Source organism: Diaphorina citri, unplaced genomic scaffold, assembly GCF_000475195.1.
Source record: "Diaphorina citri unplaced genomic scaffold, Diaci psyllid genome assembly version 1.1 scaffold301, whole genome shotgun sequence".
Lineage (NCBI taxonomy): Eukaryota > Metazoa > Arthropoda > Insecta > Hemiptera > Psyllidae > Diaphorina > Diaphorina citri.
Genome location: NW_007377736.1, coordinates 227,149 through 245,336, shown reverse-complemented (window position 1 = coordinate 245,336; position 18,188 = coordinate 227,149). Strand labels below are relative to the sequence as shown.

Here is an 18,188-nt window from a genome sequence, read left to right as displayed (position 1 = left end):
AGACAGGGTACATAAGTTGGACACAAACTTTGTCCCTCAAAAAGGACTTGTCATGTTTTCAGTAATTAGTCAGGATAGGTATTTTTCCCTCAGGTTGGGAGCATAGATTAATGGCAGGGTAGAGAGAGGAGTGTTGTAAAAGATTTTATGACCTTTCTACAGATTTTCTCGCTAACCACTTGAAGAACTGCTTTTATTTAAAATTCACTCTCAGTTAAACCGAAGGCGTTTTTGTTTAGGTGTTTACTGCGATAGAATCTTCACCCATCTACTGTAGATAGGTGGACTATTCCATTTTTTACACGTCGGCAGGATTACCTGGAAAGATCCCGGAAACTTTGGCAACTGGTACTTCTGATCACTCGTATAATGTTCTTTAGCCGTATCATCCTTGTGGTGAACTCGATATTTTCAATGGAGAGCCTTGCTTGAGTCGTTCACTTTTGATAATCTATATGAGCACGTGTCAGTCTTGATGGTGAGCGCGTTGGTAGATAGTTTTGGGTTTTTATGATGGGCAACTTTTGATGGATATAATCTTTGGTTTTATGTATTCACTTTTTTCTGACTTGTTAGGGATGAGTCAGGGTGTTCCGCTGTCAAAATGGGGATATAATATATCTATATATACATTCGGTTTAAATGTCCAATCGAGATTTCCCCTTTGATTATAGTAAGCGCCTACTGTGACGTGATTATCAATTTCCCTAAAGTACCCCTCCTGCATAAATTTCCGATAGGTGTTAGTCTGTACGACTATCATTTCGTCAAACGTATAGTATTAAATAAGGATTTACATCTATTTTGGTTTCCAAAACGGAAAGAGATAGTTTGTGTTTTGGTGCGGATGGATCGTAATGGGTCACAATTTTATGGTGCTAAAAGTATTGACAGGGCTTTTGACATGTACATCCGATGGATCTTTAACCAAGTAACACGATCTTATGGGATCCTTATCTTTAGCTAACAGTGGATCTCCCTTTTTGTGGTAGTGAATGAACTAATTCCGGCGCGACTCTTCTGATTTAGATAGGTAAAGAAAGATCTTTTAGAATCCAGGATGGATGAAACTTCCTTCAAATTAATACGCGGAAACGTGTGTCAGTCGAGATCTCATACCTTAAACACGATTACCCTCTCGCTCTGTTTTTGGTAAGACCGGTTTGAATCATCATGTTTTAAATGATGAGTTTAACTAAATGTTTTTTTCTTTCCTCTCAAAGGGTTGTTATTTGGAAATATTGCTGAATTTCATAACTTAGAACTTTTTAATATGGGTTTTTTATAGACAAGTGTGTAAGTGGTTGTGTTTCCTATTCGATTAGTTGATGTTTCTTCAGGGTATGAAGTGATATTCTTTTTGTTTATAATATCTTTCTGGATTTACATTCTTGTTGGTTTCCCGTTTTTTATGTATTACATATGCATCCTGAGCCGGGATCATGTATTTTGGAAGGTGGCTTTTTTTTTACGTCTACTTTGAGTTGAATTTATACTTCGGTTCCTGACGCCGTTCTTGCTAGGAAAAGGATCACCATTTTCATTTATAGATGGAATTTTAATTTTTAACTGTTGGGCTAAGGTTAGAACCTTAATCCAAGGGAATGGAGTATATGAAATGTATCCAAGGAGATAATACGGATGTACGAATATCTTATTTAGTTATCTAATTATGATTGAGAATAACTAATTCCGACCTTCCGCTTGGTTTAATAAGTTCTCGACGGTACTGAAATATTTTTACTAATTTTTTTGACCAAGTCCGTGGTAATTCCATCAATTCCCGGAGCCGACTTTCCCTTAAGACTAGTAATGATCTCTTCAATTTCTTTCGGTTTAATCAGGTTCAGGTGAAAGTTACTCTTTGGAGGTAAGTAGGGCCCTACATTATAGGTTGATGCCTGTTCGTTATTACCATCCGAAAAGGATTCTTTTTTAACTAAGAAATAGTCATTAAAATGGTTTGCCACTCTTTGCGTTTGAATTTTTGCGTCGATCATTTGGTTTTCTATTGAGATCCTGTCAGGACCGCTATTTTTTTTCTTTTTATGTTGCATGATCTCACCCATTATATTCCATACTTTTTTCTTATCTCCCTGTAGGTTCGCTTTATGAATTTCTTCTTTTAGATAGTCATTTTTGGATTTTTCTATTAATGAATTCAACTTGTTTCTGTATTTTTTATATTTATCGATTAATTTTTTGTTAAAGGGTTGATCTTTGGAGAGGACATGGAGTTTATCCCTTTTTTTAATAGATTTAATAGATGTATGGCCTAAAGTAATCCACGGTTTTAGTTTAGAGTCCGTTTTTTTTAGATAAGTGTTTGTATTTTTTTCAATTATTTTTCTGATTTTATCAGTTAGTGAATTTGCTGCTGTGTTTGGATTTTGACAATCCAGAATATCTTCCCATGTTTCTTGCGAGATGTCCCTGGTAATACTATTAATGTTCAATTTATTTATTGGTGTTACATGGCCTGGTATCTGAGCGGTTTTATCTTCTCTGAGTTTTATTGTAAGGACGGTTGAATAGTGATCTGATGTTGAAGTATGTACTATCATTGTAGAGATATTTTCGTTAATCTTTGGTCCTACAAACATGTGATCTAAGCAGCTCTTAGATGCTTTTCTCGTTACTTTATTAATAAAGGACATCAACCCTTTCATTGCCATTATGTTAAGATAATCATTTACTGAGGTATCCTTTCGGTTTAACAAATTTATGTTGATGTCGCCTGTTAAGAAATTTATCGAATTTTTATCACAGTGTCTAGCTAGGGTTTCCTCTAAGCCTTGTAAAAAGTTTGGTATTTGACCACTGGGCGATCTATAGAATGCAAAACCTACGAACTGTTTATTCTTTTTCTTTATTGTTAACTTTAAGCCGTTACAGTCCTGAATGAAAATTTCCTCTGTACTATGTTCTAGGTTTTCGTTAATATAAACTATTACACCGTCTGTTTTGCGAGGGTTATTTTTCGTGAAATACATTTTATATCCTTCGAATATGTATTGATCCACATGCATGTCTGCCTTACCAATATGACACTCACTAAGAACTATACAGTCGAAATTTGTTTTCAAACTCGTGAAAATTATTTGGAGTTCTTCATATTTTTTATTAATGCTGCACACATTCATGTGGAACAATTTGAAACCTTCTGACTCCTGTAGGTATTGGTTTAAGTCATCCAAGTTTCCTTCTTTGGTTTTATCCTCCTCAAAATCTATTTGAAACAACATATCTTTATTGCTACCCATTTTTTATGATGAGTTCACATAGAATAACGTAAAGGTAATGAACGAGGGTAATAATAGTTATTAGAAGTAAGTAAATGTACAAGTTTGTTAAAATAATCGGAAACCAAAGGAGGAAAGGAATTTCGAACCCTCTCACATCCCCTAAAAAGATTAAAAGTAGAAATGCCACAAAAACTTCAAGATACTTACTAAAAGTTGATTGTGTTAGGAAAGATTAGGATGTGCACATTATTTTCAGAACCTCAAATTATTAGTTATCTTTAAGGTACTGATTTATCTTTGATTTATGTCCTCTGGGAAGATGAATGTATTTTTCAGTTGATAGCTACTCTGACCAACCAGGATTTCCTCAGATACCTTCTCAGAAATTTCACAAATCAGGCTGGGAAGATGAATGTATTTTTCAGTTGATAGCTACTCTGACCAACCAGGATTTCCTCAGATACCTTCTCAGAAATTTCACAAATCAGAATGGTCTTCTATCCTATGGTAGACCATTGATGTACTTATTTATCACTCCTAGCACATATCAGAAACTTATAGCTGGACCTCATCAGCCTTGGAACCTGTATAAACCACTAGCAGTACTGTTTCAAATTATATTCAACATAGAACTTCTATCAAAAGTGGACAGAAATGCATTTATACCTTGGCCTACAATTCCTGTAACTTAAACCACTAGCAGTACTGTTTCAAATTATATTCAACATAGAACTTCTATCAAAAGTGGACAGAAATGCATTTATACCTTGGCCTACAGTTCCTGTAACCATAGAACTTCTATCAAAAGTGGACAGAAATGCATTTATACCTTGGCCTACAATTCCTGTAACTGCTAAAAAAGTAAGTAAATGTTAAGAAAATTTTTTCACATAGGTATTATTCATCTCAGATGTTGGTTCTAAATTCTAGGCAGATGACCTAAGGTTACTCAAGGAGTCCTCCAAATTTAAAAATTAAGTTAGTGGTATTATTCATCTCAGATGTTGGTTCTAAATTCTAGGCAGATGACCTAAGGTTACTCAAGGAGTCCTCCAAATTTAAAAATTAAGTTTATTTAAGTACCTCCAAAACTGAATTTCTTGTCTACTAATCACTTTCCCTCTCCCTTTCAGACTGAACTTAAGGAGGAAGAACCAATGTATCTAATCAAAGTTGAAGGAAAAAGAGATGTATACCAAAAGTTGGGGAAGCATAATGCACACAGAGTGAACACTCTACAGAAGTTTGTCACTCATGTGATAGGCAGGAAAAAGCAACGAGTTATTCCCACTATAGAGTAAGTTAGAAGGTACTCTTTACAAGACATACAACCTGTAATACCTGTCGAGCAGATTTTTTTAAAAAGGGGTTTGATAAACGGAACTGTAACTACTGAGGTCTCATTGTTCTGAAATCAAAGAGAGAAGGAATACAGGAGAGGAGAAAGCCAGTCTTTCCAAGAACGAAACTTACAAGTTCAGGATAAAATCCTCTTCAGGCGGGAATCGAACCCGCGACCTATTTACAAAGCAGACACACTACCCTCAAAGCCAACTAGGCTGGCTATCACGATATGTATTAGACACACTGAGGGAGATAGAAATTGAGAGATCTACCCTCATAATTTCATAAACGATAGAAATTAATATCCCAGTTTCGTAAGCCATCGTTAATAGGTTTTTTTTTTTCTTTCAGACAATGGGTTCCAGGGTTTGGGCCTCATTTGATCGCTCGAAATATTAGCGTTTTCACTCTGTTCAATGAGTTAACACCCGCGGAAATGTTCGATATTTTCTGTATGATTCATCACATCCCTTAATATCCCATTTCGTAAGCCATCGTTAATAGGTTTTTTTTTTCTTTCAGACAATGGGTTCCAGGGTTTGGGCCTCATTTGATCGCTCGAAATATTAACGTTTTCACTCTGTTCAATGAGTTAACACCCGCGGAAATGTTCGATATTTTCTGTATGATTCATCACATCCCAGGATACGAAGAGTTTGATATCCCGGTCACTCTAGATTCTGCCCAAGAGACAAAGAAGCACATTGACACCTCCATTGATTTTGATTTGGAGGTGGAAGAAGAGGAGGATGAGGAGGAGGTGGAAGATCCAGATGATGGATTAGGGGGATTACCTCGTGACACGTGACCTAAGGATTATTGCAGATGCATTTTTAATCAGTGTTCAAACTGCAGGGTTAAAGGGACTTTTCAGTTCTATGCAGTATTAAGTAACAAGGTATTTTCTATTCTACTCCTATTCTAACGTGTTGAGTGTTAGTGTTCTTGACTGGAAATTGAACATACGTTTCCGTGATTTTAAACACAAACAGTCGTTCGTATTTCAATCACATTGGAATGAAGATGTAAATAGAATTTCAACACTTCGAAAGTAACAAAAATAAAATTATGAATCGGTTACTTTGCCTCATGAAATTTTGGAAATGACAAGTAAATTCATGACAGATCCCATTCGTATCTTGGTAAAACGGTAAGCTTCCTATGCATAGATTTGACTTATAGCATACTACACTGTTAGGACAAGGAGAACCAAGTTTTTTAAGTAGTAGATAAATATTCAACTTCTAGCTATGGCATGTAATTTTTAGTATCATCCCAGGAGAATAACTGAGGATATTTTGTTATTTTTGTATTTCAGTGATGAGTTGACTCTGGAAGGTATCAAGCAGTTCTTCGTGGCCGTGGAAAGAGAAGAGTGGAAGTTTGACACCCTGTGCGACCTCTATGATACTTTGACCATCACTCAAGCAGTCATCTTTTGTAATACTAAGAGGAAGGTAGGTTCTTTTTGAAGAGGTTTGATAGAGGGAACTGTAGTGAAACAATGGAGGTCTTATCAGCCCAAAATAAATTGAGAGAAGTATTATTATTCTATCAAGTAAATGAGGGATTTAGACTGCTAGGCTATTCCAGTAGAATAAAAAAGGTAGGTATATTCTATTCTAAAATGATCAATTTCTTCTTCATTTTTCACATAAATTTGTCATCAAAGAGAGATTAATGTAATGGTTGAATTTCAGGTGGACTGGCTCACAGAAAAGATGAGAGAGGCCAACTTCACAGTGAGCTCAATGCATGGAGATATGCCACAGAAGGAGAGAGATGGAATCATGAAGGAGTTCAGATCCGGTACCAGGTAAGACTCTGAAAAAGAGGAATCACCTAAATCTTGGTTGGGGAAAAAGTAAGAGGAAAAATAACAAGATAGGAGGAGGAAAACTCTGGGAGGGAGGAAAAGAAGAAGTGGAAAAAGGAACAGAGAAAAGGAAGGGAGGGGAAAGGAAAAGAGAGATAAGAATTTGGCTGACCCTGTATCATCTGTAAACAGACTTAAGTAATTGGTGCTTTTTTTTTACTGCTCGTAGGGGTAAAGAACCCCAGCAGTAGGTTTCTTTGCTGTTATTGTGTATAACTATCCATTGTCAATTATAAAATTCCATACATTGGCTGGGATTGAACCCACGCCCTACTGGATTACCAGGTGAGCGTTTTTACCACTACTCTACTAATATTATTTTTGACCACTAATATTACTCACACCACTCTGTTACAGCCGAGTATTGATCACCACTGACGTGTGGGCCAGAGGTATTGATGTACAACAAGTGTCACTGGTAATCAACTATGATTTACCCAACAACCGTGAGCTCTACATTCACAGGTAAGTGTTTTCCTGGCTCCTTATGGTGTGTTTCCACTCACACGGTATTAGCCGATCGGCCGATCTGTTTCCATTTGTTTAAACAAATGGAAAAAGATCATGCCGATAGGGAAATGCCGTGTGAGTGGAAATGCATCATTAGTATTCATAAGGGGTTGAATTTAAATTCAGTGAGTCCTATAACCCACAAATTTCAGGTCTAAACGAGTTTCATAATAATTTTTCACCCGAATTTATTATTCCTTGAGAAGGCGGAGTTCATATTGAGAAAAAAGATTTGGAATTGTACCTGTAAATTAGGTATAAAATATTAAAAACAAAAACATAGGTTTATTTTACAGTTTTTTGATTCACATTTAAAATATTTGGAAATTTTCCTAGACAATACTTGATCATTGTCAATTATCAATCCATGCCTTTTCCACAAGTTTGGCCATGCCTCGGGATGAACTAGCGGGATTCCGGAGCGAAGCGACGGAATTCAGCTAGTTAGGTATAAAATAAAAAATACATAGGTTTGTTTATTTTACAGTTTTTTGATTCACATTTAAAATATTTGGAAATTTTCCTAGACAATACTTGATCGTTGTCAATTATCACTATCAGGCGCTTGTCTCATGAGAAATCTAGCTAAACCTTTTAAAAAGATCTTTTTTCAACCCTTTCCTAGATTCAAGCCCATAGGTCCAATTTCGATGTTAACATTGCAGCTCATAATTATGCCCAATCAATTTCGATGTTTACTTTTGATTCTTTCTTGGTTTAGCACGAGAGGAGTTAACGGGTTGCCAACAAGTCAGACTGACTGCATAGTGAAACCTTGAAACAGCAGGATGGAGTTTCCTGTCCATCATCTATGGGGCGTAATTATTTTACGGCAGATACCGATTGATCCTTATTTGAAGGTAGGTAGATAGCCAGATACCTTTTTATAAGTACCTACCTATTTATTTGCCCATTTACATTTGGTACATACTAAATATCTAGCATGTTCCTATCTTACGTAGATACCATTTTGCTATTGTGAAAAGTCGGAATCTAGGGCTTCATATTCCTACCGAAGTCATCGGCATAATACACAACAGTTTTAGTAAAATGACGCTTCTGGTAAAATAAATAAAAAATAAAATAATGATAATAATAATCGATTCGAGGTTGAAATATCAAATGGGGCGTAATTATTTTACGGCAGATACCGATTGATCCTTATTTGAAGGTAGGTAGATAGCCAGATGCCTTTTTATAATTACCTATCTATTTATTTGCCCATTTACATTTGGTACGTACTAAATATCTAGCATGTTCCTATAAATGGGGCGTAATTATTTTACGGCAGATACCGATTGATCCTTATTTGAAGGTAGGTAGATAGCCAGATGCCTTTTTATAATTACCTACCTATTTATTTGCCCATTTACATTTGGTACATACTAAATATCTAGCATGTTCCTATCTTACGTAGATACCATTTTGCTATTGGGAAAAGTCGGAATCTAGGGCTTCATATTCCTACCGAAGTCATCGGCATAATGCACAACAGTTAATTAGGAAAATGACGCTTCTGGTAAAATAATTAAAAAATAAAATAATAATCATCGATTCGAGGTTGAAATATATGATGTTGTTCCGGTGTTTTACACCTGATTTAGCAATCGCTTGTTCAATCCCGAGTATCAATATTACGCCAACGAAGAAAAGATGGCAAATGTGTTAGTAGGTATTGCACAAAACAGGAAAAATTTGCAACATTTCATTTCTCGGTGCCTAGGTCTTTTCGCTACCTATAGGGGAAGGTACCTTAGAAGGTTATAGTTTTTCCTCTTTTTGCTAGATACCTTCATAATAATTTTTCACCCGAATTTATTATTCCTTGAGAAGGCGGAGTTCATATTGAGAAAAAAGATTTGGAATTGTACCTGTAAATTAGGTATAAAATATTAAAAACAAAAACATAGGTTTATTTTACAGTTTTTTGATTCACATTTAAAATATTTGGAAATTTTCCTAGACAATACTTGATCATTGTCAATTATCAATTTATCACTATCAGGCGCTTGTCTCATGAGAAATCTAGCTAAACCTTTTAAAAAGATCTTTTTTCAACCCTTTCCTAGATTCAAGCCCATAGGTCCAATTTCGATGTTAACATTGCAGCTCATAATTATGCCCAATCAATTTCGATGTTTACTTTTGATTCTTTCTTGGTTTAGCACGAGAGGAGTTAACGGGTTGCCAACAAGTCAGACTGACTGCATAGTGAAACCTTGAAACAGCAGGATTCACATGGCACGGGTATAGAATGAAACAGGTGTTGATACTCTTGGGCAATGTGACTTCTATTCCTTCTATTCTAAACGAGTGAAATTTTCACGGAAATTTCGCTTGCACACGCAACAAAAGACTAGATAGGAAGACCAAGCTAAGAGATTTTTCAAAAAGCCAGGTTAGAAGCTTGGAAGGAATAAGCTAAGAGTTTTGCTGAGAGACCAGGCTAGGAGACCAAGTTACGAGGTTGCTTTTGACTTTGATTAAAATCAATGGCCTTACTTGTTTCTCTTCTTCTTCTTCTTCCTAGCGAGAGACCAGGTTAGGAGACCAAGTTACGAGGTTGCTTTTGACTTTGATTAAAATCAATGGCCTTACTTGTTTCTCTTCTTCTTCTTCCTAGGCTTTTCCTATTTTAATAGGGTCGGCGTTTCTTATCAGTCTCTTCCAGCCATTGTTACTTGTTTCTAATAAGTAATAAATAATCATTTTTCTCCCGTTTTAATCCTACAGGATTGGTCGCTCCGGTAGATTCGGTCGCAAGGGTGTGGCCATTAGTTTCGTCAAGAGCGATGACATTCGTATCCTGCGAGATATTGAGCAGTACTACTCCACCCAGATTGACGAAATGCCCATGAACGGTAAGCGTAGCCTTCATTCGTATCCTGCGAGATATTGAGCAGTACTACTCCACCCAGATTGACGAAATGCCCATGAACGGTAAGCGTAGCCTTCTTTTTTTTTTTTGTCTGTCATAGGTGGGCAAAACTCGAAAGGAAGAAGAAAAAGATGAGAAAAAATGCCAGCTTTGTTAGCTTGGAAGGTAGCGCGCCTACATTGTAAGCGCTGGGTCGCGGGTGTGATTCCCACTCGAGGCGAACTTTATCCTAAACAGATAAGGTTCGTTCTCGGAACGGCTGGCTTATTCCTATCCTATCCACGTTCTCTCTTTGATTGTGGGACGATAAGACCTCCGTTGTTACAGGTCCCTCTATCAAACCTCTTTTTTTTTTGCCCACACAGTCGATCGATGTCGACTGAACCGTCCACACTGCCTCGATAACATAGTTTGGGTCTGTTCAGTTGGACAAGTCCAACATTTTTGTTCTTTCCTACTTTGTCCACAAGGATGTTTTCAAACTCTAAAAGATTCCTATCCTATCCACGTTCTCTCTTTGATTGTGGGACGATAAGACCTCCGTTGTTACAGGTCCCTCTATCAAACCTCTTTTTTTTTGCCCACACAGTCGATCGATGTCGACTGAACCGTCCACACTGCCTGGATAACATAGCTTCTTTTCGTGGATCGACTATGTTTGGACACACCTTTAGGTATTATCAACAGAGAATTTCACTTTATCAGAGACTATCTTTCTTTGTTTCAGTTGCTGATTTGATCTAAAACCAATGGGAAATTCGAAATGGACATCTTTGCCAGTGGTGGAGATCTACAAGCTACTGTACATATTTATTTCATATTTTCGAAATGGACATCTTTGCCAGTGGTGGAGATCTACAAGCTACTGTACATATTTATTTCATATTCGTTTTTTACATGCCTCAACCCTATTTTATATCACCCCTTACAGGCACATAGTATGTGGTTCGTCTCAGGTGTCTACGTTAAGGACCTGGGATTGTATTCTTGGTAACTCGTGGATCGAGCAATGTAAACCTCGTCACATGGAACCAAGTATTAAAGCTCGTAGTAGACACTAGCTATAGATGGAGTGATAAAAAATGATTTCCAGTGAATCGGTCGTTATCATTTTCAATTTCAAAGTAGGTACATAATAAACCCCTTTTGAAACGTTATTGATACAAATGAAAAACATGGGGTTTTACGCCGAGTTCGTTTTATTTATTCAAATAAATAAATAATTCCAAGTTGAAGATGGAGCACAAAAATAAATATGAATAATTTCATTACTCTTTAAATTACGATAGACATACCGTACCTATAACTTTTTACAGCAGGATTCACATGGCACGGGTATAGAATGAAACAGGTGTTGATACTCTTGGGCAATGTGACTTCTATTCCTTCTATTTAACAGGATAACAGGGACTCTGAAAGATCAGACCGGCTAGATTCGTATAAGCTTAACCCATCCTTTAGGGCAGTTGCCCCTACACCTAAGCCTCTGAGTGGGCTTTTCTTTTTGTGTATGGAGTTAAGCTAAAAAAAAAAGATCAGCTAGTGGCCAGGAAAAAGAAGTACTTTTCAAGGCACTCAGTACAATACAATTCCTTTCTGGGGGCCTTAGAATCCTGATCTTCTTTAAAAATCGCCCTTCAAAAAATCAAGTTTTTTTTTAGAGGTTTGATAGAGGGAACTGTAATTGATAACGGCTTTTATTGTCTTGGAAGTGAAGAGAGAAGGAAGACAGGATAGGAGAAAGCTAGCCGTTCCGAAACCAAACCTTATTTGTCTAGGATAAAATCCGTCCCTGGCCGAAAGCGAATCCGCAACCCCGCGCTTACAAGGTAGACGCTACCTTTCAAGCTAACCAGGCTGGCAACTCGAAGTTTTTCGTGCATGAACTCTGTCAAAAATCCCAACTTCCATTGTTAATATCTAGGCTTTGTCTCCTCATATAGGTATATACATAACTGATTTTGTTAAGGATTCTAAGTACTTCTGTTTGGTAATCAAGATCGCAGAAGAATAGTAAGGCTCATGTCTGACATAAGATTTGCCCGAGGTATTGTATAGGATGAGAGGTAGATGACTTCAGATTCTACAGAAAACTCCTAAGTATTATTGTATTTGTCGTCTACCTCAGAGATGGTATCAATTGATATCATTGTGTAGCTTGGAGAGTTGTTTTTACCATCTATGCGTGTAGGTCTGGCATGGTTGTTTCTTTTACCTATGATTGGCCCGGGTAAATCTTTGTATAAGAAGATAGGTCTGAGTCTACATCGACAAAGATCAATACTCAGCCTTCAATAACACCTGACTCACCTGAGATATAAGTATATAAGAGTTAGAGTTAACAATAAAAGACCTCAGTGATTCTGGTACCAACTATACCTACTAACAGCTCGTTTGTCAAGTACCTATTGCTTATAGCTATAGCTTATATATATTATTACCTAGTTGTCTGCGTATACGAGTACCTCATGTAAGACAGAGACTTTAGGCAAAAGTTTATTAATCAGAGATTGCGTGATTGCCTATAATGGAGCAGTTGCAAATGGGTAAAAATTATAAATAAATGGTCGATTCCTATGTAAAAAGTTGGGAAATATCCAAATCTGAGATCAAAAATCCGAAAAAATAACTGTAAAAGGTCGAAAATTCAAAATTTATTTTCCGTTCTAATGAGAGAGTTCAAATATGTATGGACGTCCAGACTTTATGCAGGTTTGTTTTTTTTCGTCCGTAGGTAGCGGCCACCTATGCAAGCGCGCTAGCGGAGGAGCAGAAGAGAACTGCGCAGAAACGTATGCGCAGTGGCGCACAAACACATTAATGCGTTGCCTGCGAGGGAGCCTTTTGCTCGGGGGAGCGTATGCCGTGACGTCAAAGTTCACGATTTACCGCATTTTTTTATTGATTTATCTCGGGATCTAGAAGTCGTAAGAAAAAGGAAAAATCCGTTGGTCCTCATTTTTTCTGCTCTATGACTTTGAAACATCACCCAAGTAAGCGCAACTGATCTATACTGCATATATGCAGAATGCAGATACGTACTGCAGTACTGTAAGAAGGCACTTGCCTATAGGTACTCATAAAATTAATCAGAGAAGAATTGGGCAATCAAGGTAGCGTCGTGTATTTACATAGGTACTTATAATAGACAAATTTGCCTAGTATTTTACTTACGAGTACTACTTCCATTATATGTAATCACTAGGTATTTAGAATAAAACATACCATGAGAACCAAGAGGTCCACTTTGCTTTATGGGATTATGGAATATGCCATTATAGCCATAACTGAACGCAATATCTATGTATATGTAACATGTGATTAAAACACTCACGTGTAACTAACTATCTACAATGGTCACTCATCACTCATCAGAGAGAATAAAGTTAATAGGAGGAAGTGACAATGACGTAGGTGATTATCAGGTCCGAGTTAACAGAAACTATAACTCATACCTGGTGTTGTTATTAACTACCCATGACCTGATGAAACCTAGTAACTGGAACGTACTGATGAAACTACCGTGACAACACAGGAAAAGCGGAATATGACATGGTGAAAAAATTGTAGATGAATGAGTCATAGTAAATTGTAGGCCAATAAATAAACCATATATGAAGGCATAGGAATAGGTATCACTCAAGAGTTATAGTTACAGGAACCTTCAAGAATGGGAAATAAATAAAATGCTACATAATTTATTCTACATACTAGAGACAAGACAAGGGGGGGTGAGCCTACCTACCCTGACAAATTGACCAAGTACCCACCTACTACCTACCCTTATAGAAAGCGAAGAGTTATAGTTACAGGAACCTTCAAGAATGGGAAATAAATAAAATGCTACATAATTTATTCTACATACTAGAGACAAGACAAGGGGAGGTGAGCCTACCTACCCTGACAAATTGACCAAGTACCCACCTACTACCTACCCTTATAGAAAGCAATTTTCCGCTTGCTTTGCTTTCCGTGTCTGTGAGATGGGCATGTCACCTATCAACTATCTCACGGTGTTGAAAGGATTGAGAGTTTAAAAACCCCTTGGATGCCCAGAAACAATATCTGGGCTCCTTCCGCTAATATCTGGCAACTGTCGAATACAATAACGTATTTTGATGCTGGCTTCTTGGTATTCTAAACTAATGTCTTGATCTGTCCAATAAGTATTTCTCTCGTTAGGTACTCCAATACGTGTATATCTAGCTAAATAGTTTGGTATTATGATCCAATTCTGGAACCGCAGACCAAAGAGTGAACAAACTACTCATTGTAGTTTCGTTTTACACAATCACTCAAGAATCATATAACACGCTCCGTGGTTATGCCAAACATGCCATGAATCGTTATGCCAAGACGTTCTCGAAGGAAATATCAATTTATTTTGATTACCAACATGTTTTTCGTTGATTCAGATTCTCCCTATATCTGAGAGGTTCGAGATAGTTCCTTAATAAAACGCTTTAACCTTCCTTGTCAATTACGAACAGTTGCTACAACAATGGTATATTAGTTCAAGAAATAACCTCTCAATCACCTTCGTGTTACACTTGGGTATTTCACTATACATATGAATGTATGATGAAGTATATTTTATCTCCAGAAACTCTGTTGTGGTATCCTTTGTCTGATGGCAACCTGCTGGTGGGCAGGAAGGTGGCAAGCTGCATCTCTCTCTCTCTACCATTTTGCTATTGTGAAAAGACGGAATCTAGGGCTTCATATTCCTACCGAAGTCATCGGCATAATACACAACAGTTAATTAGTAAAATGAGGCTTCTGGTAAAATAAATAAAAAAATAAAATAATGATAATAATAATAATCGATTCGAGGTTGAAATATCTCTGACGCTTCTGGTAAAATAATTAAAAAATAAAATAATAATCATCGATTCGAGGTTGAAATATATGATGTTGTTCCGGTGTTTTACACCTGATTTAGCAATCGCTTGTTCAATCCCGAGTATCAATATTACGCCAACGAAGAAAAGATGGCAAATGTGTTAGTAGGTATTGCACAAAACAGGAAAAATTTGCAACATTTCATTTCTCGGCATGTAAGACAGAGACTTTAGGCAAAAGTTTATTAATCAGAGATTGCGTGATTGCCTATAATGGAGCAGTTGCAAATGGGTAAAAATTTGGTTGGAGTTATGAATCAAAGTGTCATACAGGCTCTTGAAGCTTGAAAATTGCTCAATGGCGCCAGCAAATGGTTCAATATTGATCTTAGGTATGCGCGGCTTTTTGAGCTCATCCTCTCTTGTGACGTGAGCTGGGTCAAGACTTGGACTAGGATTGGGTGGGGCAGGAGTCAACTCACGTAGTGCAGCTTTTATGGCATAGAACATAGCATCACAATCACTGGAATCCTTTTCTATGTCGGTTTCATCTTCTCCTTCTGGCACCTCAGCATTCAATTCAATCAATTTGTTGATGGCTGTTTCAAAGCTCTGATATACTATGTCCAGCTTTTCACATCTCACGAGAAAGGTGCTCCTTTTATCTTCGCAGTCAATTAGATCAAAGGTGGCCTTTATACTGTTCAGGTATTTGGTTTTCAGGCCGATGTGTTTCTTTACCTTCTGATTATAACTCATTTTACTGATTTTGAACTTTTACTTTTGGAAATTGGAAATTTTTCAAAAAATTTGAATGTTTGTTTACATTTTGTAAGGCGATTTTTTTTTGAAGACGATATCTATAGGTGATTTTTTTTGAAGACGATATAGGCGATTTTATTTGAAGACGAGCTAGACGATTTTTTCAATTAGGCGGATTTTAAAGACGAATTTTTTTTCACTTAGGCGGATTTTAATTATTTAACGCGCACGAAAACGATGATATATGGCAACACTGGAATTCTTACAAATTTTGAACCCGGGAAAATTTGAATTTAGGAGCACGATGCGGAGAATTAAAATTAATGAAAATTACACGAAATAAAGGCTTTACAGCGGTAAACGACACACAAATACACGGATTAGGGCATAAAATGCGGCAGGAAACTTCAAACTAGTTTGGATTTGCGTGGTAAAGGCAATTAAACACGATAGTCAATGTTGCAATGGTAGAATGCAGGGGAGAATTTTACACATTCGAAAGCGGATTTGCGTGGTAAAGGCAATTAAACACGATAGTCAATGTTGCAATGGTAGAATGCAGGGGAGAATTTTACACATTCGAAAGCGGATTTGCGTGGTAAAGAAGTAAAAAAAACAACGTGTTTTGATGCTAGCTTCTTGTTATCCTAAACTAATGTCTTGATCTGTCCAATAAGTATTTCTCTCGTTAGGTACTCCAATACATGTATATCTAGCTAAATAGTTTGGTATTATGATCCAATTCTGGAACCGCAGATCAAAGAGTGAACAAAACTACTCATTGTAGTTTCGTTTTACACAATCATTCAAGAATCATATAACACGCTCCGTGGTTATGCCAAACATGCCACGTATCGTTATGCCAAGACGTTCTCGAAGGAAATATCAATTTATTTTGATTACCAACATGTTTTTCGTTGATTCAGATTCTCCCTATATCTGAGAGGTTCGAGATAGGTCGCTTTAACCTTCCTTGTCAATTACGAACAGTTGCTACAACAATGGTATAAATTAGTTCAAGAAATAACCTCTCAATCACCTTAGTGTTACTCTTGGGTATTTCACTATACATAATATTTCATATTATGAAAGTATGATCAAGTATATTTTTCGCTAGAATCTGAATGGTACCTACTTTGTAGATAACTTCCTAATATTAAAGCGTGTACACTGTACGTGTATGAATTTGAACTTTTTTTTCATAATGCACAACGGGAAACAAAACCTTTAACCTCAGTAACTGAGGTCAGTAGGAACTAGGAAGATAGCACACCTACGTCTTTTAATTTCTCGTGATAGTGGGGAAATCCTAATCACCATCAGACACCAGTTAATCAGTAGAAACTGTCTCGCTTTAATGATAACCTTTGTATGCCAGAGTGAAGGACAGCTTTTCAATGAGAATCTCAAGTTTATTTATACCTACCTACATACCTACCTAGGCACCCAGATAAAGAGGCAAATGTTCCCCACTCATAACATTATTTAAACATTCTTTTGCTATGCTTTTTGTTACAGGCCTGTTTTTGATAGTGGCAGTCACTTCTGCTAAAGTCGTCAAATCTGACGCCATTCTATTCCGCAATGAGGGATTATTTAAACATTCTTTTGCTATGCTTTTTGTTACAGGCCTGTTGTTGATAGTGGCAGTCACTTCTGCTAAAGTCGTCAAATCTGACCCCATTCTATTCCGAAATGAGGAATACAATGATCCTGGCTTCAGGGCTCCTGCCCATGTCATGCCTCTCAGTCTGAATGCTGAACCTATTGACTTCAACTTCATACAACAGAGATTCCACGCTCTGAATCACAACATTGTGGAAATGAGGAATACAATGAGCCTGGCTTCCGAGCTCCTGCCCATGTCATGCCTCTCAGTCTGAATGCTGAACCTATTGACTTCAACTTCATACAACAGAGATTCCACGCCCTGAATCACAACATTGTCAAGCGATCACCTGGCTGGAAGAGCAAGGGAAGCAGCAAAAGCAAGGGCAGTAGCAGTGGCTTCTTCAGCAGTAAAGCCAAAGGAAACAACAAGGCTCAAGACCATCATAATAGTGGTTATAATACCAATTATAATAAGAATCAACATGCTTCTGCCCCTCAACAACCTGCGTACAATCCAAGCTATGGACACCCTGCTCAGGCTCCTGGTGGATATGGACATCCAGCACCAGCCTATGGTCAACCAGCCTACCATCCTCAGCCTGGGTATGCAGGATATGGACATCCAGCCCCAGCCTATGGACAGCCTGCATATCATCCACCCCAGCCTCAGCAACCCACTGTAGTAGTGGTAGGAGGAGGTAGTAGTGGTGGTGGATATCAACCAGCAATGAAAGGACCTGGTCTTGGCTCAGCTCTTGCAACCGGTCTGGCTTCGGGTGTAGGAAGTGGCGTAGGATTTGGAGTTGCTAATGCTGCCATCAATGGACTCACTGGCGGTGGACACAGACACCCTGCTTACCCAGACTCTAGACCACCTCCACAGAATGACAATAATAACAACAATGGAAACAACAACAATAATAATAACAACAATAACAATAACAAAGATGACTACAACAACCAGGCCAACCCAGAATGTCTGAAGACTTGCTTCTCTACTGACGAAGTTGTGCCGGTCTGTGGATACAGCGTTGCCAAATGGCGTGAATGAATGGGGGGGACAAATAACCCATGGAGGAAGTCACCCCTGAATATAGGGGACACTTAGACATTACCCCCCT

At 37.5% G+C, this 18,188-nt stretch overlaps 3 protein-coding genes and 1 long non-coding RNA gene across 6 annotated transcripts in view; 3 read left to right on the top strand and 1 right to left on the bottom strand.

Annotated features, from left to right (window-relative positions):
• Positions 1–11,046, top strand: part of LOC103507264 (eukaryotic initiation factor 4A-III) — a 15,295-nt gene extending 4,249 nt beyond the window's left edge. Inside the window, exons 2-8 of one of the 2 annotated variants that reach the window (XM_026822173.1) lie at positions 5,659–5,739; positions 5,908–6,046; positions 6,290–6,405; positions 6,823–6,930; positions 9,709–9,836; positions 10,581–10,675; positions 10,742–11,046. In XM_026822173.1, coding sequence (XP_026677974.1) covers positions 5,659–5,739; positions 5,908–6,046; positions 6,290–6,405; positions 6,823–6,930; positions 9,709–9,836; positions 10,581–10,597 — 589 coding nt within the window. In that variant the 3' untranslated portion in view covers positions 10,598–10,675; positions 10,742–11,046. The other variant, XM_017443241.2, reaches the window with a different exon arrangement.
• LOC108252144 lies at positions 3,651–5,301 on the top strand. 2 transcript variants are annotated; one of them, XR_003390959.1, is made up of 5 exons: positions 3,651–3,859; positions 3,960–3,999; positions 4,063–4,106; positions 4,379–4,921; positions 5,094–5,301. XR_003390959.1 is itself a non-coding variant. In XM_026822174.1 (4 exons), exons 1-4 carry the CDS (start codon positions 3,764–3,766, stop codon positions 4,544–4,546), a joined length of 348 nt encoding a protein of 115 aa, XP_026677975.1. In that variant the 5' UTR covers positions 3,651–3,763; the 3' UTR covers positions 4,547–5,060. The 2 variants fall into 2 exon arrangements, 1 of the variants encoding a protein (XP_026677975.1); XM_026822174.1 differs by lacking the exon at positions 5,094–5,301 and having other exon boundaries at positions 4,379–5,060.
• A 2,197-nt stretch (positions 11,047–13,243) lies between the features above and the next one.
• On the bottom strand, positions 13,244–14,442 carry LOC113466613. Its single transcript, XR_003390958.1, has 2 exons — positions 13,785–14,442; positions 13,244–13,630 (listed from the first exon to the last, which is right to left on the bottom strand). It is a non-coding gene; the product is annotated as an uncharacterized LOC113466613 (long non-coding RNA).
• Positions 14,443–16,916: 2,474 nt separating this feature from the next.
• On the top strand, positions 16,917–18,118 carry LOC103507263 (uncharacterized protein DDB_G0283357-like). Its single transcript, XM_008471715.3, has 2 exons — positions 16,917–17,040; positions 17,280–18,118. The coding sequence occupies exons 1-2, from the start codon at positions 16,959–16,961 to the stop codon at positions 18,116–18,118; spliced, it is 921 nt and encodes a 306-aa protein (XP_008469937.2). The 5' UTR covers positions 16,917–16,958.
• Positions 18,119–18,188: the final 70 nt, after the last annotated feature.